General features: G+C 43.1%; 1 protein-coding gene across 2 annotated transcripts in view; it reads left to right on the top strand.

Annotated features, from left to right (window-relative positions):
- IARS1 (isoleucyl-tRNA synthetase 1) overlaps positions 1-26647 on the top strand; it is a 1809950-nt gene that overhangs the window by 1606224 nt on the left and 177079 nt on the right. For both annotated transcript variants that reach the window (XM_044077404.1, XM_044077403.1), the window contains one exon: positions 18806-18982. In XM_044077404.1, coding sequence (XP_043933339.1) covers positions 18806-18982 — 177 coding nt within the window. The remainder of the gene's footprint in view (positions 1-18805; positions 18983-26647) is intronic.

The following is a 26647-nucleotide window of genomic DNA, read 5'->3' as shown; positions in this document are numbered from 1 at the left end:
TCTGTTTCGGCCGAAACCGAGCAAGCGGTTCTTTCTTCAGCCAAAACCATGCCTTCTACCGAGGCCTCCTCTAACCTGGTAGAATCGGCTTCTGAAATCCAACCTTCTGTTGTGGTTTCTCAGGAATTATCAGACACTATTCCCCTGGATATTTCAACCCCTGCACGTGGAGCTGCTAGGCCTTCTGCAGCCATGTCTATTAAGGCCTTTGCCAGGGCTAAAGCAGCCAAAGCTTCAAAATCGGTGCCTGCCAAACCCCCCTCACACAGGCCCAGCACCAGCTCCCACATGCTTTCTTTGGCTGAGGATCTAATTTCTTTAATTCGTGGATCCCAGCCTCATCCAGACAGGACCTCTCTCCCACCTCCAGAAAAGAGGCCTAGAGCAGAGCCCCCTGAGCCAGTATCCACAGATGATTCCTCTGATGACTCAGATCATACAGACCCTCCTGAGGCTCCTTATTCCCCTTACGAAGACTCTGATGCTGAAGAGTCCATTCCTTCAGCCTCTCCGCCTGAGGAATTTTCCTTTGGGGAAACCTTGCATGCTATGAGGGAACAATTTCAGTGGCAGGGCCAAGATTTCTCAGACTCCAGAAAAAGGCTTAGAACCTTTCTACATTTGCCACAACATAGGCCTTTAGCTATACCTCCAGTTCTTTCTGTTGTAGGTGATGCATTTAATGATGCTTGCACTGCTCCTGATTCATTACCTCCGGCTCCTGCTAAGCCCGATAGGTTCTACAGGGTCCCGGACACTCATCACCATTTATACAAGGCTCCTTTTGCAGATCCAGAGACTATCTCCCAGGGCCCTAAAGCTGTAGCAGCTACTTCTACTAAAAACCCCCTCCGCCCTGAAAGGGAATCCAGGTCCTTAGAGAGATGGGGGAAGAAAGTTTACACTTCTGCTACTTTGTCAGCTAGGGCTTTGAACTGCCAATTTCATATGATTCAATATCAAGAGTTTATGCTTGACCAGTTAACTAAAAAGCTGTCCTCTGAAGAATCTTTAGATAAAAATATGTTCAGGAAATGGTACATAACATACAGCAGGTTAGTAACCATTCTTTAAAATGTGGCTATGATGCACTGGAGGCTTCCTTTAGATCAGCCATGACTGGCACAGTTATCAGGAGACATGCATGGTTGAAAGAACAGGCATTACCAGACCATGTCAAATCAAAGCTTTTGGATGCACCCATGGACAAGGTCAATTTATTTGGTTCCCCTGCACAGCAGGTACTAAAAAGATGGAAGAGAAGGCGAAATCTGTACAAACAGTGAAAGATTTCTTACAGGTTCAACCTCCAAGGTTTAGCAGGAACTGGCCCTCCAAGAATTGGTCCTTTCCGGACTCCTCTAAGACACAGAGAGGCAGGAATAGGCGTTCTAGAGGCAGAAACCAATCCAGGGGTGCCTACAGGGGATGCCAGTGGCAAGGTAACAGCCAGCGAGGCACGGACGCAGCCACCACCACTACAACAACTCAATCACAGTGACTTGGCAGTGGCACCGCCTACCAGGGAACAACTAGAAGCAATGAGAGCTGTGGAAAAGGTACCATCTATGGAGCAAGGAAAGGGATTTTACTCCAGACTCTTCCTGGTACCAAGAAAAGAAAACAAATGGAGACCCATTCTAGACCTGTCCGCTTTAAACACATTCCTCATTGTTCCAAAATTCAAAATGCTGACCCTACAGCAGCTTCTTCCCATGCTGGGCAAGGAGTCTTGGCTGGTAACTCTAGATCTCAAGGAGGCATACCTGCACGTCCCCATACGACCAATTTGCAGAAGATACCTCAGATTTCTTGCAGGATCAGAGCATTATCAATTTTCAGCATTGCCCTTTGGCTTATCTACTGCGCCCAGAGTGTTCACGAAATGCCTGGCATCAGTAATTGCTCATTGCAGACTTCAGGGGATCCAAATTTATCCCTACCTGGACGACTGCCTGATACAAGCGGACAACAAAAGCAAGCTAACAGAAGACTTACAAAGAGTCATTTACCTGCTGCAAGCCCTGGGATATACAGTCAATATAAAAAAGTCAAGGCTGATTCCATCCCAAAGAATAACCTTTCTGGGTGCAGAGCTGGACACATCAAAGCAAATGGCATTCCTAACTGCAGAAAAGAAAGAGCAACTACCTCTCTACTTCTTGGCATTAACAAAGCAGAACCATCTAACTGCAAGAAAAGTACTACAAGCCCTAGGCTTCATGGCATCCTGTATAATTCTGGTCCCTCATGCCAGACTGCATATGAGAAAGCTACAGTGGTACCTAAAGAATTTGTGGTCTCAACACAAGCACAGCCTAGAAACCAAAATTCCAATAATACCATGCCTGAAGCAAGAGTTCCTATGGTGGGCTCAGGCCTGTCAATCAAACACAGGATTGCCCTTCTGCAACAGTCAACCAAGCCAAACCATCACGACAGATGCCTCAGACCTCGGTTGGGGGGCACACATGCTGGGCAAGTGCATACAAGGCTTATGGACTCAAGACCAGCTGCGCCTGCACATAAATCTAAAGGAAATGCTGGCAGTAAAATTGGCAATCCAGTCATTCAGACCATTTCTCCAAGAAGGTCAGTTGATGATAAGGACAGACAACACCACAGTTATGTGGTACATCAACAAACAGGGAGGCACACATTCATATCCTCTATGCCGGCTGGCACTGGACCTATGGGATGTGGCTCTGAGCTACAACATTCAGTTACAAGCAATTTTTGTACCGGGAAAAGAAAACATTCTAGCAGACATTTTAAGAAGGACTACCACAGATGCCCACGAATGGATGCTGCATCCGGACATCTTCAAAGCCATCACAAGAGAATGGGGATTACCACAAATAGACTTGTTTGCATCCCCACTCAATCACCAGCTAAAGAAATTCTGCACAAGGACGTACCACCCACTTGCTTGGAAGGTGGACTCCCTATCTTTCGGTTGGAAAAACCTGACAGCATACGCATTCCCACCACTTCCTTTGATGCACAAGGTGCTTCTGAAGATCAAAGAGGACCGTCCAAGGATCATTCTGATAGCTCCAGACTGGCCAAGACAACATTGGTACCCATTGCTGAGGAGCATGTCTCGGGAACAAATATGGACACTACCCCTGATCCCATTACTGTTAACACAGAACAACTACAACATCCTGCATCCAAACCTGAAAACTCTGCAGCTAACTGCCTGGAACATTACATAAGAGCAATTAACCCAAATTTATCCCAAAGGGTTAAAGACATAATCCTAGAGGCTCGTAGACCTTCAACAAGAAAGAACTATGCAGCAAAATGGAAAAGATATCTCATTTGGAGTACTGCAAAGGGAGAAGATGTGTCACTGGTAAACATAGCCAACATCTTGGAGTATTTGGCAGAGCTCTTCCATACAGGCCTGTCCTATTCTTCCATCAAGATACATGCATCAGCTATTTCAGCAGAATACAGCTTGGATCCTCCTGTCTTCTCTCATCCTCTGCTCAGGCAGTTTCTGAGAGGAATTAAAAATGTAAAACCTCCCAGGAAACCACCATTGCCAGCATGGGACTTGAACTTTGTGCTAGAAAAATTGACACTTCCCCCTTTCGAACCAGCAGCAACAGCAGAATTGCAATACTTATCCTGGAAAACTGCTTTCCTGCTGGCAATAACTTCAGCAAGAAGGGTCTCTGAACTACAGGCATTAATGGCAGTGCAACCCTTCCTGATCTTCCATCAAGATAGTGTGTCCATGAGAACAAATCCTACATTTATGCCTAAGGTGGTATCCAGAGTGTCATTAAATCAGGCTATCCACCTACCTACATTATTCCCAAACCCACAGAACAGGGGAGAAAGACTCTTGCATACCTTGGATGTACATAGACAATTACGCTACTACCTGGACAGGACCAAGTCCAATAGAAAAACTGACCAGCTTCTGGTAGCATATGCAACAGGAAAGGAAGGAAAACCAATTTCAAAACAGACAATCTCCAAATGGATAGGAAATTGCATTAGATTTTGTTACTTCTACCATGGAAAGAAAACTCCAGAGAACATCAGGCCTCACTCCACAAGGGCTACAGCCACTACCACAGCTTTCTTACGAGGAGTGGCTACCAAGGACATTATAGAGGCTGCTACTTGGACCTCCGTGCATACATTTGCCAAGCATTACAATTTACTTTATACTCTAGATCCCGAGCAGGTTTTGCCACTGCTGTTTTGCAAGGAATCCTAGCTACACCATAATCTCTACTCTTTTCCTCCTCCCATAGTTTAGCTATGGTATTCTACCCATTTGTAAGGACTGCAGATGCATCCTTGAAGGACATAGTACAGTTTTGTACCTACCATAAATGTAGATGTCCGATAGGAATGCATCTGCAGTCAGGATTACCCACCCACCTTCCCCTCTGAGGTACTCCTTGGGTATTTGCCATCCTTCAGCTAGCTTGGGGGGGGGATCTATTATGGTGTATTTGTTTGTATATATGTACATACATGCTTATTTTATGTGTTTGCTCTCTACTATTTGGAAACATTGGCATTTATCCAAATTTAGCCATCCAAGAGGGCACCTGGCATCTGGGGCAAGAAACACTGAGGAAAATGGCGTCGGCTGATGCCTTTATACCCAAAAAACTGCAGCGATGACGTCGGGTGAAGTGCGACACCAGCCGAATCCGGCCGACCGAGGGGCTGCCTGACGACAGGACAACCCATTTGTAAGGACTGCAGATGCATTCCTATCGGACATCTACATTTATGGTAGGTACAAAACTGTACTTTCTGCCTGCTGCACCAATAATTTCTACATTAAATCCTCTGGTGCTGGGTTTTTTTTTTTTTTTTTTTTGGCTGTTCTGCCGACTCCATTGGTACAACTTTACAGGTCAGAATTCTCTGCCCTTGAATTTTTAGTAAGAGCTTTTCAGTGTCATCTTTCTTTGCATCAGTGCAGATGGAGGTCATTGCTGATCCCTCAGCACTAATAACCTTTGTGCTGATAAGGTTCCTGTGGCACCTGCCACACCACTGCCTTTATCTTGAGATTGGTTTAGGACAGCATCTGAGCTTCTTGACATTCAAACCACAAGGACAGAGGATCTGAGGGTTGGCAGCAAGGTTATGTTGGGGAGTCTAATTCTGTACCTTCAATCTCTGGTACCAGGCTGTCAGTTGAGATTGGGCAGTTCCCCAGTTCCTCCCCCTAATTAACCCCAAGAGCAGGGAGATATTGCAGGAGGTGCAAGTGAAAAGGAAACTGGCCTGATTTCCTTTCCACCAGAAAAAGACCAGCAGTAGGCCTTCAGACACCCAATACACATTACTTAGTGGTGTAAGAAATGGTGGTTCATCTCCAAAGAGGCATGGAAAAGACCCCTGTGTTATGGTACCCTTGCTTTATGAAACTTGTCTGTTTGGTTAAGAATTCAGTTGCTGACTAAGTCACTGCAGTAGCCCTCCAAAAACCTCCAGTATAAAAGAACCCAATGATTCATCCTCTGGAAAGTCTCCAGAGCGTATGATCAGTTCAGGAAGTGGGTCCATTTATCCTCCGCCTTTTCTTTGTCGACTGTTTGCTACTTGTCCCATATACTGAAATTCCATTATGATGATATGGATGACTTGCTGCAAACACTTAGAAAAGGTGTCTGATACTAGGTTTTGCACTAAGCTTCTCTACTTAGACAGATATTCTGTGTACTATGAACTCCATGTGTTTAACCCATAATGCAGTAAGGGTGGCAGATGCTAGCATTGAGTACCATGCCTTGCTTTGCCTGTTGGAGTTTAACAAGAATTTTAATATTTCGTTGACACCATTTTCAGTGGCATTGACTTTTTGGCCATAGGTTGAGGACAAACTGGAAGATAAAGTGAAGGAAAGACTCACTATTTGCTTCAAGTTTGAGATTTCTAATTTTTATTTATTTATTTATTTATTTATTTATTTTACATTTGTTGACCGGGCTAGTCTGGCTGGATACATGTCCATTTTCAGCAGAGGCCCGAGGAGAAAAGCTCCACTATGTACTAGTAAACACATTCAAAAAGGACAATAAAAGAAAACAAAAGAAACAAAAATTATAAGAATGTAAAGAACAAATTCAATGTAGTTACATTTACAGTAGCACATTAAGAAAGGTAAACAAAACAAAGGAGCAATACAAGAAGGGATCCATGATCCCATATTTTTCATAACAGCTATAAGAATCAAAAATATTTACAATATTAAGAATTATGATAAACAATTTGTGCCTGGGCACTAGTTCTAGGAAACAGAAATTGCACAGCAGGGATGATTAATAGGTTTAAAAACAAGGTGAGATGACATGTTGCAGTAATATATCTTATAAAAGGGGAAAGTGACCTTGTAGAGAAAAAAGAAAGTCCATTTGAGAGATAGGCGATCTACAGAGGGTTAGTATTGAGAGAAGAAGGAGAAGTAACGAAGAGAAGTATAAAGAAAGTTAGATGGGAGGTCAGTCTGGATTCAAGCAAGGGCATAGCCAGTGGGATTTGAGATAGTATCTTAGTTGTTTCTTGAAAAGTTGTGATGAGCCCAAAGTAGTCAATTCTGTGGGGAGTTTATTCCAGTATGGGCCAATAGTATTGGTGAACAAGGAGTCGCCTGCCTTATTGTGTGACTTGAGAGTGGCTACTAGCAGTTTGTTTGCAGAGCGAAGGGAAGAGAGATTCTTGTAGGGGGCAACAAGGTTATTGAGTATGGGTGTATTAGTAGGGTAATTGGAGAATTTTATATGTGATGACTAATTGATGTAACAGAATAAGATGTTGAAGTTCAAGCCAATCAAGCATTTTGAGATTAACACAATGATGTGTGCGAAATGGGGAACCTGTAGCAAACATAGCAATGCTGTGGTAGGCCGTGGCAAGTTTCTGAAGGTTAGATTTAGAGAGGTTGATAAAAGTTGGGGAGGCGTATAGTAATGTGGAGATGAGATGAGTTTGGGCTAGGGACACTTTAGCAGTTGTTGTTAGAAAGGGCTTAAGTCTATAGAGGGCTCCTATCTTTTTATTAACAGTTTTGATAGTAAGGTCAATATGGGCGTCAAAGTTCAGTTGATTATCTATTATTACACCTAGTAGTTTAGTGGATAAATCAGGTGAGATGAAAGTACCGTTGGTAAGATGTAATAGAAAAGGAGAGAGGGGCTGACTTAAGGGTTGGAGAGAATATGAGTAATTTGTTTTTTTGGGGATTAAGGAGGAGACAGATATGTTGGAACCAGTTTTCTGCTGCTGTGAAGACTTTTTGGCTGGAGGAATAAAGTTCAGCTGGAGATGCAGCAGAACAGACGAGAGTTGAATAATCTGCATACTGAATACATGTGGATGTTGGGAGAGAGGAGGACAGGTTATTTATAAATATAGAGAAAAGAAGGGGGCCTAAGATTGATCCTTGGGGGACCCCTATTAGGACTGGGAGCTGAGAAGATAGGTGGTTTTCCCAAAGGACTGCCTGTTTTCTTTCTGTTAGATACGAGTCAAACCAGCGCAAAGCTAGAGAGTCAAGAGCAAGAGATTGTAGAGTGTCTAGCAGAAGTTTGATTCACCATATCAAAGGCTTTAGAGAGGTCAAGAAATAATGCTGAGGAGTAAAGGTTGTTATTGCGATTTTTGTTGATAGTGTCTGTGAAGGAGAGGGAGAGCAGTAAAAGTACTATGAAAAGGTCTAAAACCATGTTGGGAGTCTGCAAGAAGGTTATTTAGTAGAAGGTGGTTAAGAAGTTGATGGTGAATACAGCGTTCCATAATTTTAGATGGTGGCGATAGTAAGGCTATAGGGCGGAAATTAGATAGTTCGTTAGTGTTACCTCCTTTGTGGAGTGGAATAATGTGAGAAACTTTCCAGAGGGAAGGAATAGTAGATTCGGTTATTGTTCTGTTGATTAAGATGGAGACCGGGTAAGCTAGTTCAGCAGCAGCTAGCTGGAGATAGTCAGCTGGAAGTTGGTCGGCAGAAGGAGTACATGGTTTGAGTTTTGAGAGTAACTTATGTATATAGGTTGTGGAGACTGTGTCAAGTTTTAGAGTGGGGCTGTTGGTAAGAGGAGAGGTCTTTTGAAGGGAGGTGGGGGGAACCATAGTTTTTGCTAGTGAGGTGACTGTTTCAGAGAAGAAGTTGTTAAAAGTGTTGGCTATTGTAGTGGAAGGGGTCTGGGCTAGGTTAGCAGGAGTGGGTGTTTTGGTATTCCCTGGATGGAGCAGTTTATTGATACCTGTCCAGAAATTTTTGGGGTTATGATTTTGGTTTTGTTGATATTGAAGGTAGAAGTTTCAGTTCTAGGAAGCAAGAGTTAAATCAGTTTTGGTTCAGGTGTAGCAAACAACAATATGGATCCCATCAGTCTGGGAAGGACCAATGCAGACATGGAGGCTTCCATGGAAAGCTCCAACCAAATAGTAATTCTTTATCCAGCTAAGGGTACTGCAGCCTCCAGCAGTTGGCCAGCAACAGAATCCCTGATGCCTTGCCTGACCTTCCCCTTTCTGGCTGCATTTGGGGGTTTTGTCCATATGTCTATCAGCATGGATGGCCATCGCAAGTGAAAGCTGGGTTTTGCTCATAATATCCAAAGGTTGCCATTCTTTCACCCTCCATAGTTGCATTACCTTTCCCTGTTGAAATCTGATCCCATCTGAAGAAGATGGGGAATGTAAAGGTCTTGAACCTCCTCCAAGAAAAAAGAAATCCAGAGTGGTCCAGATTCTACTTGAGATTTTTTGTCCCCCAAAAAATAATGGGCATCGGCTTGATGATTGGTTTTAAGTATTGTCAACCAGTTTGTGTCAAAACAAAAATTCCAGATTCTTACAGTGCAGTCCTCCTTTGCCAGCAGGAGATTGGATTTGTTCTGTAGACCTTCAACATGCTAATATGCACATCAAGATCACTAAGATTGTTACGCTTTTGGGTTGGAGTCAGTCGCTTTCAGTTCTGGGCCCTGCCTTTCATACTGTTATTTGTCACAGAGGTGTGTACAAACTAAAATGTCTGGTTATAGCAAACCAGAAGTTGCAGGTTATCTTACTCTTTCCATACCCGAATAACTGGCTTCTTGTTGCTCTGACATTAGAAAACTGATTAGTACACGGATTCTTATGACAGCTAGCACAGATGATTAAGTCTCTACTGTTAATGAGCAGATTCCTGTATTCAAGGGTACAGGGTTTGATTCCTTCCACCTTTATTTGCCTACTCTGTGATTTTGGGCAAGTCAGTTAACCAGACAGTGCTCCTTTGTCACCTTTGAAAAGGGACACTTGTGTCTGGTGGGCTTACCTGGTTAATTATTAGTTCTGTCATCCCAATATTGACACTGTTGTCATACTCCTTGCACTGTACCTGTTGGGTCACTGTGGTACTTTGATCACAGGTAACATTTCCTAGAAAAAGAGTCTGCAAAAGTTAGCATAAACTTTTATTATGATACCTCAGTGCTTCCACTGCCAGTGTATGCTTTATGCTTCCTGCAATAATTTGGTGGTGCAGGAGTGTATATATTTCTTGCCGCATTCTTTTAACAAAGATGCATTATGTCTGCACACAGCTTGCAGAATAGTGATGCTTAAGCAGAACATTTTGACACAGCTGCAGCATTGTATTTCATTTAGAAATGTGAAGTCATACAACATTCTGTTACTGTTGTGGGGGCTGTTCTGTATACAGTTTACTAAGCAGTATTATATTTATGAGTAAGGTAACATGACAAGCAGAGAAATTACTTCACAAACATCAGCTTTCCCTATCAACCATCTGATGAATTACTAAAGCTATTAAATAGTCAGAAGTAGTCAGAAGTAGGAAACTGGGATGTTAGGAGCTCCTTCACTACTTTCCTGAGGTCAGCTTATTACATCCTCCAACGTAAAGCAACTGCTATTGCACAGGCACAATGCACTACACCATGCTTCCTGTAAGACTGTATTCAGTCCTGAACACATCTGTACTGAATCACATTAAATCACATTAAAATGCGAAGTAGGTTGGGAAGTATGTTGTGAATGTGGCACTGTAGTATCAAAGTAACCCTGCAGTTTCTCTGTCACTCAGTAATGGATACCCTGTATAGATGTGAAGTACAGTGCTGTAATGCTGCCAGGGCAGTGTCTCATTTCCTTCTAATAGCTCCCAACCTGATGGTTTAAAGGCTTGAATATCAAGCTAAGAACAAGTATCAAAGGAATATGTCATCTACAGTAGCACTGCATTGGTACTGTATTTCTTAGTTGGAGAGTATGGTATTGGGGGAGAGGACGGAATTTTTAATTTTAGCTATACCCCTGTGAACTACTGTACCCTTTGTTATTTCTGTGGTAAACTAACTTTAATTACCTAATTTGTAATGGGGTTTCTCACAAGGTAGCCCCTTGAAAATGGGTCCTACGTAGTAGGGCTAACCCTGTCAACAAAATATACCTGAATTTTTAAAATGGGCACACTATATGTGCAGAGATGCAATATTTATGATCTTTGTCACTTTAGCTTTTGATCTCTCTCTGCCCCCAGACAGAAATTTTTTTCTCTTACATTTTGATGTTCTTCATGTTTCACTGTTGCAGTCATTACATTTGGGTAATCTGCTGGCAGGTTGCCCTCAGTAGGCCTGAATTCCAAAGACTTGGGTCCTGCGTCGGTTGCTGTCTCCTCTTCCATGACGTCAGGTTGTCAGGGGTATAAAACATGCAGCCGATGCCATTTTCTTTAGTCTTTCTTGCCGTGCGGTGCCCGAAGCAGAAGCATTTCGCAAGTGGCAGTCGGCCGACTACTGAAATATTCGAGTTTGAGTTTCAGAACCGAAGTCTTCACTAAAGCTAAGTACCCCGTTGGGGAAACTTTTTTCTTGCTCCATACCAATGTCAGAAAAAGTTAATAATTGTATTACATGTGGGAAGCAAATACCTCATAAGGATTTCCATTTATACTGTATTCCTTGCCGAGGCCCTGATCACAACGTGCCTGGCTGTCGGTTTTGTGCTAGATTTAACCAACACACTATTAAGCGTCAGTATATTTTTGCCTCAAAGGTATTTTGGAAACAGATTGAACTACCCAGAAATGTCGGATAGCAATCCGACTACCGGAGTACATAAAAAATGCAAAGAAAAGGACAGAGAGAGACAGTCGAGGTTCAAAACCGATGACAAAGCTTCTCCTAAGCCAGTCACCGGTTCGCAGGTACTCAGTGAGGCGCTTTCACAGCCCCTGATGCCCACTACTTTCGAGTTGCAGGCCCCTACCGACACCCATGTGGAGTCCGGCATGCCGTGAGATACTCAAAAGTATTGGATCCACGGATGTATCTCCCTCAGATGGGTCCGGAGCAGGTATCAAACCGACGACAGCTGCAAAACCAAAGACAAAAGCAACTTCTAAAACTAAAAAAACTATGCTTGAGCCATGTGCACATGCCTCTATGCCTGATCAAAATGGCTGAAGACCTTATTACCTTGATCAGGGGTACCCATCCCCCTCCAGATAAGAGGCCTAGGCAAGACACTGATTATGAATCTTCAGATCAGGTTTCTATTTCTTCTGATTCCTTTTCTGATCAGGAATTATCTATACCTCCCTATGAGGATTCAGATGCATAGGAGTCTATACCATCTGCATCACCTCCTGAGGATTATTCATTTGGAGAAACCTTGCATACTTTGAGGAGCATTTTCACTGGGAGAGTCAAGATTTCTCAGAATCAAAAAAGAGGCTCAGGGATTTCCTCCTTCTCCCTCAGCACAGGCCTTTAGCCATACCCCCTGTTTTAGACATTGTGGATGATGTGTTTTCGGAGTCAAGCTTGACCCCTGACTCCTTACCTCCGGCTCCCAGCAAGCCTGACAGATATAACAGGGTCCCTGACTCGCATAAATTTTTATTTAGAAACCCTGCTGCTGATCCTGAAACTGTTTCACAGGGTACAAAGGGAGTTAAGGCCTCAACAGCAAAAAAATCCTACCCCCTCTGACAGAGATTCAAGGACACTGGATAGATGGGGAAAAAAGGTTTATACATCTGCAACCTTGGCAATTAGGGCCTTAAACTGTCAATTTCATATGCTCAAGTATCAACAACATGTTATGGGATTGCTGAAACAGAAAATGATGTTGATTTCTGAATGTGCAGAAAATAAAGAATTGCAGGATTTATTGCATGCAGCTGAACAGGTTGGAAAGCATACTTTGCAATGTGGTTTTGACTCCTTAGATGCATCCTGCAGGGCCGCACTTACTGGATCTGTGATTAGGGGGCATGCCTGGCTAAAGGAACAAAATTTGCCTGATCATGTTAAAGCTAAATTGCTAGATGCACCTTTACAGCATGATACTCTGTTTGGTATTAAGGCAGAAGAGGTTTTAAAGAAAATGGTAGACAAAGCTAAGTCTATGCAAACTGTAAAAGACTTCTTACAAGTACAGCGAAGTACAGCCACCAAGATTCAGTAGACATTGGCCTACAAAAAATTGGTCCTTTCCTGTGTCAGACAGAGCTCAAAGGGGCAAATCCAGACGCCCTAAGGGTTCCAGATACCAGGCGCAAGATTCATACAGGTCAAAGCAATGGGACGCTTCTACCTCCAAATCTGGAGGAGGTAAAATGCAAACCTACAGAAAACCGTCCCAATGACTTCCCTCTGCCACTTTTGGCAGCACCCATGGGGGAAAATTTGCACTTTTTTCTCAAAATTGGCAGTTAATAACCCAGGGTAAGTGGGTGCTAAACATAGTATCACAGGGATACAGATTCCATTTCCATACTCTGCAGTGGCAAACGGTTGGCCAGATCTGCCAAAAAAATCAACGGGCTGAGGCACAGAAATGGGTTACGTCCCTCATGGATATGGGGGCTATTCAGCCAGTACCAGAACAGGAAAAAGGACAAGGTTTTTACTCAAGATTGTTCTTGGTACCCAGAAAGGACAAGGCCTGGTGGCCAATACTGGATTTATCGATTTTTGAACACATACCTGGACATTCCAAAATTCAAAATGCTGACTTTACAGCAGCTTCTGCCCATGCTGGGCAAGAATGCTTGGCTGGTGACATTAGGCCTAAAAGAGGCATACCTGTATGTCCCAATAAGACAGAAGATACCTCAGATTCAAGGCTGGCTTAATGCGTTACCAATTCTCTGCACTGCCCTTTGGCTTATCTACTGTGCCCAGGGTCTTTACAAAGTGCCTATCACCAGTAATTGCATTTTGCAGCAAAGAAGTATTCAGATATATCCTTACTTGGACGATTGTCTCATTCAAGCAGAGAACAAGGACATTCTTCTTCAACACCTGGCATTTGTGAAAAGGCTTCTAACATGCCTAGGGTACACAATAAATGAAAATAAATCACAGCTGGTACCCTCTCAAAAGGTAACATTCCTGGGTGCAAGCTTAAGTACAACTGCCCAGATGGTTTGTGACTACTTACTTCAAACTGATGACAACAAAAACCCAGTTATCTGCAATACAAATTCTGCAGGCTTTAGGCTTCGTGGCATCCTGCATCCTACTGATTCCATATGCAAGACTGCATATGAAGAAACTTCAATGGTACCTAAAAAGTTTATGGAGTCAACATTGTCACAGTCTGGAAACAATGATTCCTTTCATTCCCTGCCTACAACAGGAGTTTCTATGGTGGGCATGTCACCAAAACATGGGAAGGTCCATCACTCTACCCCCTGCCAGCCAAACCTTAACAACAGATGCATCAGATTATGCCTGGGGGGCCCACATGGTGGGAAGATGCATTCAGGGCATATGGACCCCAAAACAAATGCATCTACATATCAACCAGAAAGATATGCTAGCTGTTCAAAATGCCCTAACAGCCTAAAAGGACTTACTTCATCCAGGACAGCTACCGATAAAGATGGACAACACCATGGTCATGTGGTATATAAACAAACAGGGGGGCACACACTCATACCCCATTTGCAGATTAGCCATGGCACTGTGGGACACAGCTTTGACTTACCAAATACATCTTCAAATTCAATTCCTGTCAAGAAAGCAAAATACTCTGGCAGACGATTTAAGCAGAAACCTTATGGATCCTCACAAGTGGAAACTAGATCCACAAGTTTTCAGCATGATGATAAAGACATGGGGGAGCCCAGACATAGCTCTATTTGCCTCTCCTCAAAATTATCAATTGAAAATATTCTGCACAAGGACTTATCACAGACGAGCATGGAAAGTGGATGCCCTATTCTTCAGTTGGAAATCCTATCAGTTTACACCTTTCCTCCTCTGCCTCTTCTTCTCAAGGTCCTCCTAAAAGTCAGACAAGAGAAACCAAAGATGATACTAATTGCCCCGGACTGGCCTCGCCAATACTGGTACCCAATCCTAAGGAACTTGTCTCAATGCCCAGCTTGGACCTTACCTCAAATGCCTCAACTGCTGTCCCAGCACAACAATCAGATCCTGCACAATCCAGACACTGAACCTGGCAGCATGGCTGATCTTGTAGTTATACAGACAACACCTCTCAGTAAAGCTGTGATGGATGTCATTTTGGAAGCCGGAAGGCCTAGTACTAGAAAATGTTATGCTGATAAATGGAAGAGATTCTGTGCTTGGAATCAAGCACAAGGAACTGATATAGCAGAACCAAATATTCCGCAGATATTACAATAATTGACTGAGATGCTTGACAAAGGCCTATCTTTCTCATCAATTAAAATCCATGCCTTTGCCATTTCGGCTCATTACAATGCAGAGCCACCAATCTTTTCTCATTCTTTACTAAATCAGTATCTTAGAGGAGCCAAAAATTTAACGCCTCTTAGAAGATCACCAATACCTGCATGGGACCACAATTATGTGTTGGAAAAGCTCACCCTGCCTCCATTTGAACCAGCTGCTACCGCTGATATAAAGTTCTTATCATGGAAAACAGCTCTGCTACTAGCAATTACTTCAGCAAGAAGAGTTTCAGAGCTACAGGCCCTCATGGCTGTAGAGCCTTTTACCATATTTTACCCAGACAGGGTGTCTCTGAGGACAAATCCTACTTTTATGCCTAAGGTGGTTTCCAGTGTGGCTCTTAACTAAACTATTAATCTGCCAACCTTTTATCCAAATCCGCAGAACAAGGGGGAGCGAATTCTGCATTCCTTGGATGTACACAGACGGCTAAGATTCTACTTGAGCAGGACTAAAGCTCTAAGAAAAACTGAGCAGTTACTAGTGGCATATGCTGCAGGATCAGAAGAAAAGGCTATTTCAAAGCAGACCATTTCAAAGTGGATAAGCCACTGCATCCGTTTCTGCTACTTACACCATGGTAAACCTGTGCCCAAGGGCATTAGGTCTCATTCCACCAGAGCTGCAGCTACTTCAGCAGCCTTTCTCAGAAGAGTACCAACCAAAGACATTCTAGAGGCTGCTATTTGGAGTTCTGTTCACACCTTTACAAAGCATTATCATTTGCCTCTCTACTCTAAGTCCAGGGCAGGCTTTGCCACTGCATTTCTGCAGGTCTTTATAGCCGCACCTAATGCTGTTTAGCTCCAGCCACCCAAACGTAGCTTTGGGATTCTACCCAAATGTAATGACTGTAACACCCCATGTAAACACGCTGTTCAACCTCAGCCTCTCCACAGGCTACGTGCCCATAGGATGGCGCACAGCAATGGTTATTCTGCTCCACAAAGGAGGGGCCACAACTGACCCTGGTAACTATCGCCTTATAAGCCTGACTAGCCTGGTCTGCAAGGCTATGGAGCACATCATCATGGAACTCATTAACAAAGACATTGGGAACCTCCAAACATTTAACCCGACCCAGTTCGACTTTAAGGGCAGATCATGCCTACTAAATCTGGTTGACTTCTTCGAGACAGTTACCAAGGCCATAGATGAGGGAAAGGTGGTACACACAGCCTACCTTGATCTCGCCAAGGCATCCAACACCATTCCTCACTCTGGTATTATAGAAAGACTCACCAGCCTGAACATAAACCCCTACATCACAAGATGGGTTGCCAACTGGCTTACAGACGGAACACACATGGTAAGAATAGCGAGCTCCAGGTCTGACTCTAAACCAGTCACAAGTGGTGTCCCGCAAGGCTCAGTTCTGGGAACCCTACTGTTCGGCATATATTTCTCAGAAGTACAGGCAAACACAGGAGGACTATGGCTAACCAGGTTCGCTGATGACTGCAAACTGGGAGCCATAATTGACTTTCCGGCTGACATGGACATCCTCCAAAAAGGCCTTACTGAGACAGACACGTGGTTTCAAAGTCATGGCCTCAAGCTAAATGCCAAAAAATGCATAGTCATCCCGTTTGGGAAAAACAAAACACCCACAAATTACCACATAGGCGGCAGCACCCTTAATACAGAAGAGGTAATAAGAGATCTGGGGACCCAGGTAGATAGTAATCTCTCCTTTGACAATCATATTGCCAAAGTAGTTAGGAAATCCTTCTATGTGGCCCATCTAATTACTATGGGGTTCGCATCTAGAAATAGAGGTTATAGTGCGCCTCTACTCATTACTCATCAGACCCATCATAATAGAGTACAATGCCCCATTTGGGATGTACCTCACAAAACAGTTCCAACAGCTTGAAAGACCACAAAAGCACCTTACCAAGAGGATTACTGGCCTCAAACATATGGCCTATGCAGCCCGACTGAAAAAACTCCGGCTGTACTCAGTGGCATATCGCTTACTCAGAGGTGATCTCTGCCTGACTTACAAAGCCATTTCCAACTCAGAATTGATGGGCATGCTCCACCTAAAGAAATCCAAGTCACTGCGAGCCACACGCTCTAGTGAGCTAAAGCTCGCCACAACAATAAATAGAACATGCTGGAGGGATAGATTCCTGTCAGAGACTCCCCATGCTTTGAAACAAAATTCCTAACTACATTAGGCAGAGCCCCTCACTAACACTCTTCAAGAGAAGCCTTGACGAGTGGATGGGTAACAGAAATTACACCCCTGGGATCACTTAATTGGCTCTGCTTGACAGAGGCTCAGTTAATTAATCAATGGGGCGGCGAAAGCCAACACACTCTGGCTAGGCTTATAAATGCCCTCGGGCAGATAGCCTAGTACCTACCTATGAACATAGTACAGTTGTGTACACTTACCATAAATGTAGATGTTCGAGTGTATTCACTGTTGCAGTCCAGGTTACCCTCCCGCCATTCGTCTTTCATTCTGGAGTTTCTTTCCTTCTCTATCTTCTACAGCCTATGTGGTGTATTTGCTTTTAGATGAGGGTAAAGTTTATATTGATGCATGTGTGTGTGTGTATATATATATATATATATATATATATATGTGTGTATATATATATATATATATATATATATATATATATATATATATATATATATATATATATATATATATATATTACCTTTCTGGGGGCACCTGACATCTGGGGCAAGAAAAACTAAAGAAAATGGCGTCGGCTGCATATTTTATACCCCTGACGACCTGACGTCATGGAAGAGGAAGACCGCAACTGATGCCGGACCCAAGACTTTGGAATTCAGGCCGACTGAGGGCAACCTGCCAGCAGATTACCCAAATGTAATGACTGCAACAGTGAATACACTCTAACATCTACATTTATGTTAAGTGTACACAACTGTACTTTCTATTTATAGAGAGAACCAACTCAGTTATAGGGAGCTTATTTGGCAATTAAGACTTGATTCAAATACACCCCCTGGGTTGAATGACCACATCTCCCTTCTACCAGTCTTAAAACTGAGAGCCAACAAGACTAAAAGGAAAACACAAGATAAGGCCTGAAATTATAGGAACATTTTAACCTTGTTGAGAACATTTTAATATTTCAATACTTTAAAATTCTAATCTAATCTATGAAGGAATTTTTTATATATATTATGTATATTTTTTATATATATTATGTATATTATGTCTATTTATATTTATATTTATATCTATTTATTCATTTATTTATTAACATATATATTCATCAACTTGATACATCAATTTCCATTTGATTTTACTTTATTAATTTTTTTATATACTGTGTATTATAATTATTTTTTACATATACTATAAATGTACTTCTTATACCAATGAGAGGTCAATTATACATTATATAGTTATGGGACTTATGAATTCATGCAATTTTTGATTTTGTATACAAGTACAGTACAAGGAGTATAGTCTAATGTACTGAAAAGAAGTTAATACATGAATAGCATGTTTTTCAAGCCAAGAACAACTACATTATCTTGTTTTTTAAAAAATCTTTACTAATTGGATTTGATAAATCAATTAATAAATTTAATGGATGATATATATACGTGTGTCACAGGATGTTGATTTGTTCTGAAGAAGTTTCCGTTTATTTGGAAATGAAAGCGCTTAACCTATGTTCTATTTTTATAGTGTATTAAACTTTTGTGGAATTATACATCTTGGACTGAAGAGTTTGATTTGCTGATTTGGTGACGTTTATGGGACAGCCTTTATCGAGTCTGTTACGGGATTGCACTTTTCATTACCAGTTTTATTTCTCCCGTTTTCCATTTTGTGTTTTACTAGATTACCCAAATGTAATGACTGCAACAGTGAATACACTCTAACATCTACATTTATGTTAAGTGTACACAACTGTACTTTCTATTTATATAACTTTTCCATTTTTGTCTTATTTTCAAGTCATGTTGATTTTTAAGTGTTTGCTAATACCATTTTGTTTCTGCAGTCTGGTTGAAGTTCATATAGTTCAGCAGATGAAAGCTGATGCATTAAACTTGTTGTTTTTGTTTTTCAGGGTAATTTGGTCCCCACAGATGAAATTACAGTGTTTTATAAATGTAAGCCCGTAGGAGACTACTTGGACACAGTTGTTAAAGGTCACACCGAATTCATCCTAGCAACTATTAAGGCACCTATAAAGCCTTATCCAGTGCCAGCGTCCCTGGATGTTATTATCCAGGAGAAGACACAGGTATGTTGCAATGTGTGATAAATAACATTGTTATAATTACCTGTTGTATGTAACAGTGGTTGCTACATATCTCTTGGGTGTGTATCAGCACTGTACATCAGAATTTATCCTGAGTCATCCCATAGAGCTATATCTTAGCAGCCGGCCTACTATAATTTGTTGGTTTGAAGCACAGCGACACATGCTTTTGAAGAATGTGTTAGCTTGGCATGGCTTGAATATTTTGACACACTGTTGTTGATGTTACTTTAGGTTGTTTTGGAGCATGTCCATTTAATTAGGTGTGAGCTTGCATCAGACATCCGTATCCAGTGTCATATTTTTAGCAGCCCTACTCAGAGTAATGCCCATTCATTGTGGCTTTTGCGTTGCTGTAGAAAATGAATATCCACCGCCACATGCCTTTCTGGTTTCATCCAACATTTGAACACATCCTGGCTATTGTTTTTATCAGCTTATTAGCATGCTGTTGTGTTTAGGACCATTAAGGGTGAGGGTGATTTACAGGGGAGAACTGTGGAGGAAAGCCATCCAGTAGAAACCTAGACGCAGACTAGTATTTTCCTTTTTGTCAACATTACAGCTATTGCAATAATGGGTGTTAAGAATGCTTAACCATGTGCATTTACATTTGTGAGTGCAGTGTGTGTATGTATACCTGATACTTCAGTTGAAGTGCATCTGTCATCAGCAGTGTAAGAAAACTGTTTTCCCTATTACCATTTGTATGAGAGAAAGGGCTTTTGGCTCTTAATCCCTGTCTAGTTTGTAATGGGTGGTGGCGTGTAAGGGGAGTGCCTGTTTCCTGTACAAATAGTATTACAACAAATTCTTGTAAATTACTGTTAAAGTTTAATTTAGTAAGTATGGTTTTATACAAAACAGTAAACTAAATATCTTGCTGTCACTCTTTAGTCAGTTGATTGGCTGCCAGTCAGTGAGCAACAATTAACTTGGTAGTGTGCAGTGTTCTTATTTACTTTGAGGTCTTAGCATGATCTGGTGTTCTTTAACAGAAGCCGTAATTACTGGATGCATTATTTTTTTCATCGGTAAGTCAACCTAAGCTGCATATTTTGGCCATGCTGGATTATGCTAGCAGGAAAGAACTGTTAAGCTTATTTAAACAATATGCATATGCCATCCAGCATAGGCAAGTTCTGCAATGATGCATTCATTGGCTTTGCATATAAGGCTGATGGGGCTACAATTATCTGCCTCTGTAGAGGGGCCACCGTTGTATAGAGGAGTAACCGTGAGCATGCTCCAGGCATCATGTACAAACCATGTGGATAGGCTGAAGATGAACACACACTCATGTCTGTCAACAACAGGCACTGTTAAGACTCCCTCATAGTCCATGTTGGTGTGAACGACTTGAGACATACCTCACTGGACTGTATGAAGAGAGACATGACTGAGCTCTCTTATGTGTCTCAGGCAGGTATGTCCCTAGCCTTAACCAGCATTTTACCTTCACTTAGGATGATACCTCAATACAAACAAAAAAATGATTGATTCAGCAATTGGCATAGTTTCTGTTGTCATTCAAAGGGGATCCAGTGTCTTGTCAGCCTGGGTTGACATGGTCGACAGACCTCGATGCTTTGAAAGCGATGGTCTTCATCTGTCACCCTGGGATTTCAGTTACTGGCTAAGGTTCTTGACACCCCTAGTGCCTTTTTTAGGCAATGTCACAAGAACAAAATTCCCGACATAAAAATACCCTCTAAAAACAACCTCAAGGTTATGCTGATAAACGCAAGGAATCTAAACCAGAAGCTGCACTCACTTGGAAGCAGTTCTCACCTTGGAAGATGCTGACATTTTGTGCAGTCACTGAGACCTGGTTTAAGGCTGCAGAGAGCACCCCAGCTATACCAGGTTACATTTCCTTCCACTTGTTCAGACCACAAACTGAAGATATGAGAAATAAAGGAGGTGGTGTTACAGTGTGTCAGTATTCCTTAAAGTTAAATACACCTCTAGACTGGTTAAAAAGCACGATTCCCTTGAATTACTTCAGGTGCAGTTGACTGTAGATGAGGCCCCCTGTTCAGGTCATTACTGGCTATAGGACCCCCTCCATGAATCAGGACATCCACTCAGCCTACTTGGATCTACTTGAGTCAGTCAAGATACAGCCAAACACCCTGGTTTTGGGTGACTTTAATTACCCGTCCATTGACTGAGTAAATTATACTTGTTCTAACTTACTTGCCCAAAGGTTCCCGGACTTGGATAACTCCAGTGCCCTGGACCAGTTGGTTGACGCACCCACAAGGGGCTCAAACATGCTGGATCTGGTGCTCACCGACATGGGGGACTGCTGCACCACCTCCAGTGTGTGGTCATCCCTGGTGGGATCTAACCACAATTCAGTCTCCTAACTAGAAGTAACTGTAACACAAGCCCCCCCCCCCAGCAACAACTATACCAAAAGACTTCTTCAAGGCCAATTACAGATGTTCATCGTGCATACAGCTGCAGTCATAACAGATGGGTTATCCTGCCGTCAGGCGGGTCCTCGGTCGGCCGAATTCCAAAGTCTAGGTCTGGCGTCGGATGTCGTCACTTCTTCCCTGACGTCAGTGCGGCAGGGGTATAAAAGAACCAGCCAACGCCATTTTCTTCAGTCTTTCTTGCCGCGCGGTGCCCGAAGCAGAAGCAGTTCGCAAGTGCCGGTCGACCAGCTCCTGAGATTACGATTATTTTTCAGCCGAAGTCTTCTTGAAAGCTAAGTACCCCATTGGGGAAACTTTTCTTGCCTCAGACCGATGTCAGACAAAGTTAATAATTGCATTTCATGTGGGAAGCAAATACCGCATAAGGATTTCCATTCGTTTTTGTGCTAGATTCAACAAACGCACTATTAAGCATCGGGCGGAGTTCGCCCAACACTATTTTGGTAAAAAATTTAATTACATTATGTCGTCGGATTCTCCAACTCCAGTTTTGAGTAAAAGACGCAAAGATAAGGACCGACATACGAGGTCCGCGACTTCTACCGACACCACGCTCAAGCCGGCTACAGGTGCTCCTGTTCTCAGCGAGGCGCCTACGCAGCCCCTTAGTACCGATGACGCTTCTTTAGCGGTGTCTTCTGTGCCCGAGGTCGCAGGCTCCTCGGCCCCCACCCCGACTACAGATACCGACGCCACTCTTGGCGGGGAAACTCAGAGTTTAGACAGGCCTGCCACCTCTCAAGGTGTCTTCAGGCCTTCCTCTTTTTCCATTAAGGCTTTCACAAAATCTAAAGCAGCGTGAAAACTAAAAGACAAGCTCCACAGAGCCCCTCTCAAGGCCCCATGCTTAAAAAACAGATGCTAAAAATGGCTGAGGATTTGATTACTCTTATCAGGGGTTCTCAACCCCCCTCGGACAAAAGGCCCAGATTGGAGGAAGACTACCCTTCCTCAGACCAGGCCTCTATTACCTCAGAACATTCTGAGGACCAGGAATATTCATATTCCCCTTTTGAAGATTCTGATGCTGAGGAGTCCATTCCCTCTGTCTCCCGAGGACTATTCTTTTGGGGAAACCTTACATACCTTGAGGGAACACTTCCACTGGGAAGGCCAAGATTACTCAGATTCCAAGAAAAGTCTCAGGGATTTTCTCTTGCTTCCTCAGCACAGGCCTCTGGTTATCCCTCCTGTCTTGGACATACTAGATGATGTGTACACAGAGGCCACCCTTAACCCAGATTCTTTACCTCCAGCTCCTGTTAAACCTGACAGGTATTACCGGGTTCCTATTCACACCAATTCCTATGCAAAGGCCATGCTGCTGACCCAGAAACTATTTCACAGGGTCCCAAGGGAATTAAGGCCTCTACTGCCAAAAAACCATTACCTTCAGAGAGAGATTCCAGAGCTTTAGAAAGGTCGGGGAAAAAGGTATACACCTCTGCCACTTTAACCATGAGGGCATTAAACTGTCAGTTCCATATGTTAAAGTATCAACAGTTTTTGTTATCTCAGTTGAAAAGCAAAATGACACAACCTGAGCAACCAGACTTGAAGGAGTTGCAGGATTTGTTGCATAGTGCAGAGCAAGTGGGTAAACATACCTTGCAATGTGGTTTTGATGCTTTAGAGGCCTCATGTAGAGCTGCTGTTACAGGGTCTGTCATACGTGGACATGCTTGGCTCAAAGAGCAAACCTTACCAGATCATGTCAAAGCTAAATTACTAGATGCACCTCTTCAAAAAGATGTATTGTTTGGTGGTAAAGCTGAGGAGGTATTAAAGAAAATGGAGGAAAAGGCAAGATCAATGCAAACCGTGAAAGATTTCCTACAGGTACAACCTCCACGTTTCAGCAGAAACTGGCCTTCAAAAAATTGGTCCTTTCCAGCCACGGATAGACCTCAAAGAGGTAGATACAGGCACCCGAGGGGTAGAGGTCAACCTCAAGGATCATTTAGAGCCAGACAATGGCAAGCACCTACACCAAGAGGTGGAGAGGATAGATCACAGCCATTCAGAAAGCAGACACAATGACTTTCCCTTTTGCATGCCAAGCAAAGCTTTAATGGCAGCACCTTTAGGTGGAAAACTGGCATTATTTTCAAAAAATTGGCATAGTGTCACAAAAGACAAACGGGTCCTGGAGATTATAGACAGAGGCTACAGATTCCACTTTCACACCCTTCCAAAAATGAGAGGCATGCCAAACCTGCCACAAAATCAAAGGGCAGAGGCACAAAAACAAATTTCAGCTCTCATGGACATGAAAGCTATTCAAGAGGTACCTGCACAAGAACAGGGTCAAGGTTTTTATTCCAGACTATTCCTGGTACCAAGGAAGGACAAAGATTGGAGACCTATTTTGGACCTATCCATCCTAAACACATATTTACTCGTACCAAAATTCAAGATGCTCACATTGCAGCAGCTTCTTCCCATGCTGGGCAAGGAGTCTTGGCTGGTAACATTGGACCTCAAGGAGGCATACCTGCTTTCCCAATCAGACAAGATTGCAGAAGATACCTCAGATTTCTTGCAGGTTCAACCCATTCTCAATTCTCTGCATTGCCCTTTGGCTTATCTACTGCACCCAGAGTGTTCACAAAATGCCTGGCATCAGTAATTGCCTTTTGCAGACTTCAAGGGATACAAATATACCCATATCTGGACGACTGCCTGATCCAAGCGGACAGCAAGCACATACTTCTGAAACACCTGGCGTTTGTAATAAAAGTTGTTGAACTTTCTGGGATACACAGTCAACAAAAAGAAATCAAAACTAATACCCTCTCAAGCAATAATTTTCCTGGGTGCCAGCTTGAATACAAACACCCAGATGGCCTACCTCACGCCAAAGAAGCAAGGGCAACTATCTCAATACTTCAGAAAAATGGCAACCTTCACCAGGCTGACTGCAAGGAAAGTCCTGCAGGCTCTGGGATTCATGGCATCTTGCATACTGCTGATCCCATGTGCAAAGCTGCATATGAGGAAACTTCAATGATACCTAAAAAACTTATGTTCTCAACACAGCCACAGTTTGGAAACAATTATACCACTCATTCCATGTCTTCAAAAGGAATTTCTGTGGTGGGCTCAAGCATGCCAAAGAAACATAGGTCTCCCCTTCTGCATGCCTCAAGCAAATCAAATCATCACAACAGACGCCTCGGACTACGCCTGGGGGGCGCACATGACAGATCAGTGCATTCAGGGCAAATGGTCCCAAAAAGAAAAGCACCTTCACATCAATCAAAAGGAAATGCTAGCAGTGCAAAATGCTATTATGGCCTTCAAAGACCTACTGCATCCAGGCCAGCTATTGATAAGGACAGACAACACCACAGTGATGTGGTACATAAACAAACAGGGAGGAACTCATTCATATACCCCCTGTGCAGACTAGCCATGTCTCTTTGGAACACGGCTCTGGAATTGCAAATCCAACTTCAAGCACAATTCCTGTCAGGGAAGGAAAACACACTGGCAGACATCCTAAGCAGAAATATGACAGATCCACACGAATGGAAGTTGCATCCTCAAGTTTTCGCAAAGATAATTCAGGCATGGGGAAGGCCGGACATAGATCTCTTTGCTACCCACAGAAATTACCAATTGAAAAAATTTTGCTCAAGGACCTATCATCCACAGGCCTGGAAAGTGGACGCACTTTCTTTCAGTTGGACAACATTGACAGTTTATGCTTTTCCACCTCTTCCTCTGCTGCCCAAAGTTCTATTAAAAGCCAGAGCAGACAGGCCAAAGATGATTCTCATTGCTCCAGACTGGCCAAGACAACACTGGTATCCACTCCTGAGGAGCCTGACTCATTCCCACCTTGGATCCTGCCTCTAGTGCCTCTTCTGTTGACCCAGCACAACTTCAAAACTCTTCACAGTCAGCTGAAAACCCTCAATCTAGCCGCATGGAGGATTCCTTGATTTCCCAACAGACCCTCCTCTCCAAGGAGGTGCAGGATGTCATCTTGGAGGCCAGAAGGCCTTCTACTAGAAAAGCCTACTCCGCCAAATGGAAACGGTTTTGTGCCTGGAATCAGAAAAAGGGCCAGAATCCTTGGGTACTAGATTTACCTCAAATTTTACAGTACCTAGCTGAGATGTTAAACAGTGGACTTTCCTTCTCCCTCCATCAAGTTCCATGCTTCAGCCATTTCTGCACAATACAACACTGATCCTCCTTTATTCTCTCATCCTCTCTTAAGACAGTTCCTCAGAGGGGCTAAGAATATAAAACCCCCAAGGAAGCCACCAGTACCTGCTTGGGACCTCAACTTCATTTTAGAAAAAACTGACCCTGCCTCCATTTGAGCCAGCTGCATCAACAGAACTGCAATATTTGTCATGGAAAACAGTCTTCCTTCTGGCTATCATCTCAGCACGCAGGGTTTCGGAACTACAAGCCCTCATGGCTGTGCAACCTTTCATCATTTTCCATCAGGACAGAGTTTTCTTACGAACCAACCCTTCCTTTATGCCAAAGGTAGTATCCAGTGTAGCCTTGAATCAGACTATCCACTTACCTACTTTTTATCCTAACCCACAAAACAAACGGGAAAGACTACTACATTCCTTGGACATTCACACAGACAACTTCGTCATTATTTGGACAGGACAAAGCCATTCAGAAAATCAGAGCAACTCTGTGTCCTATGCTACAGGTGCTCAAGGAAAGGCTATTTCCAAACAGACAATCTCAAAATGGATAGCCCACTGCATACGCTTTTGTTACTCATTTCATGGTAAAACTGTACCTACAAGCATCAGATCTCACTCCACAAGGGCCACAGCTACCTCTGCAGCTTTCCTCAGGGGGGTTCCTACCAAGGATATTTTGGAAGCAGCCACTTGGAGTTCTGTGCACACTTTCTCCAAGCACTATCACCTTCCACTATACTCTAAATCCAGAGCGGGCTTTGCCATAGTAGTCTTGCAGGGCATCCTTGCTCCTACTAGTTCCACTTAGTGCCTGCCACCCCTTTTAGCTTTGGGATTCTACCCATCTGTTATGACTGCAGCTGTATGCACGACGAACATAGTACAGTTTTGTACCTACCATAAATATAGATGTTCGAGTGCTAATACAGCTGCAGTCCAGGTTTCCCTCCCTCCATCCCCTCTTGGGACAGGCCTAATGACAAACACCTCCTCATACAACCTGATTGGGGTATTCTTTT

Source organism: Protopterus annectens, chromosome 7.part0, assembly GCF_019279795.1.
Source record: "Protopterus annectens isolate FY-2018-M chromosome 7.part0, PAN1.0, whole genome shotgun sequence".
In the NCBI taxonomy this organism is placed as follows: Eukaryota; Metazoa; Chordata; order Ceratodontiformes; family Protopteridae; genus Protopterus; species Protopterus annectens.
Note: the sequence above shows the minus strand (reverse complement) of the source record. Positions and strands in the feature narration are given on the sequence as shown.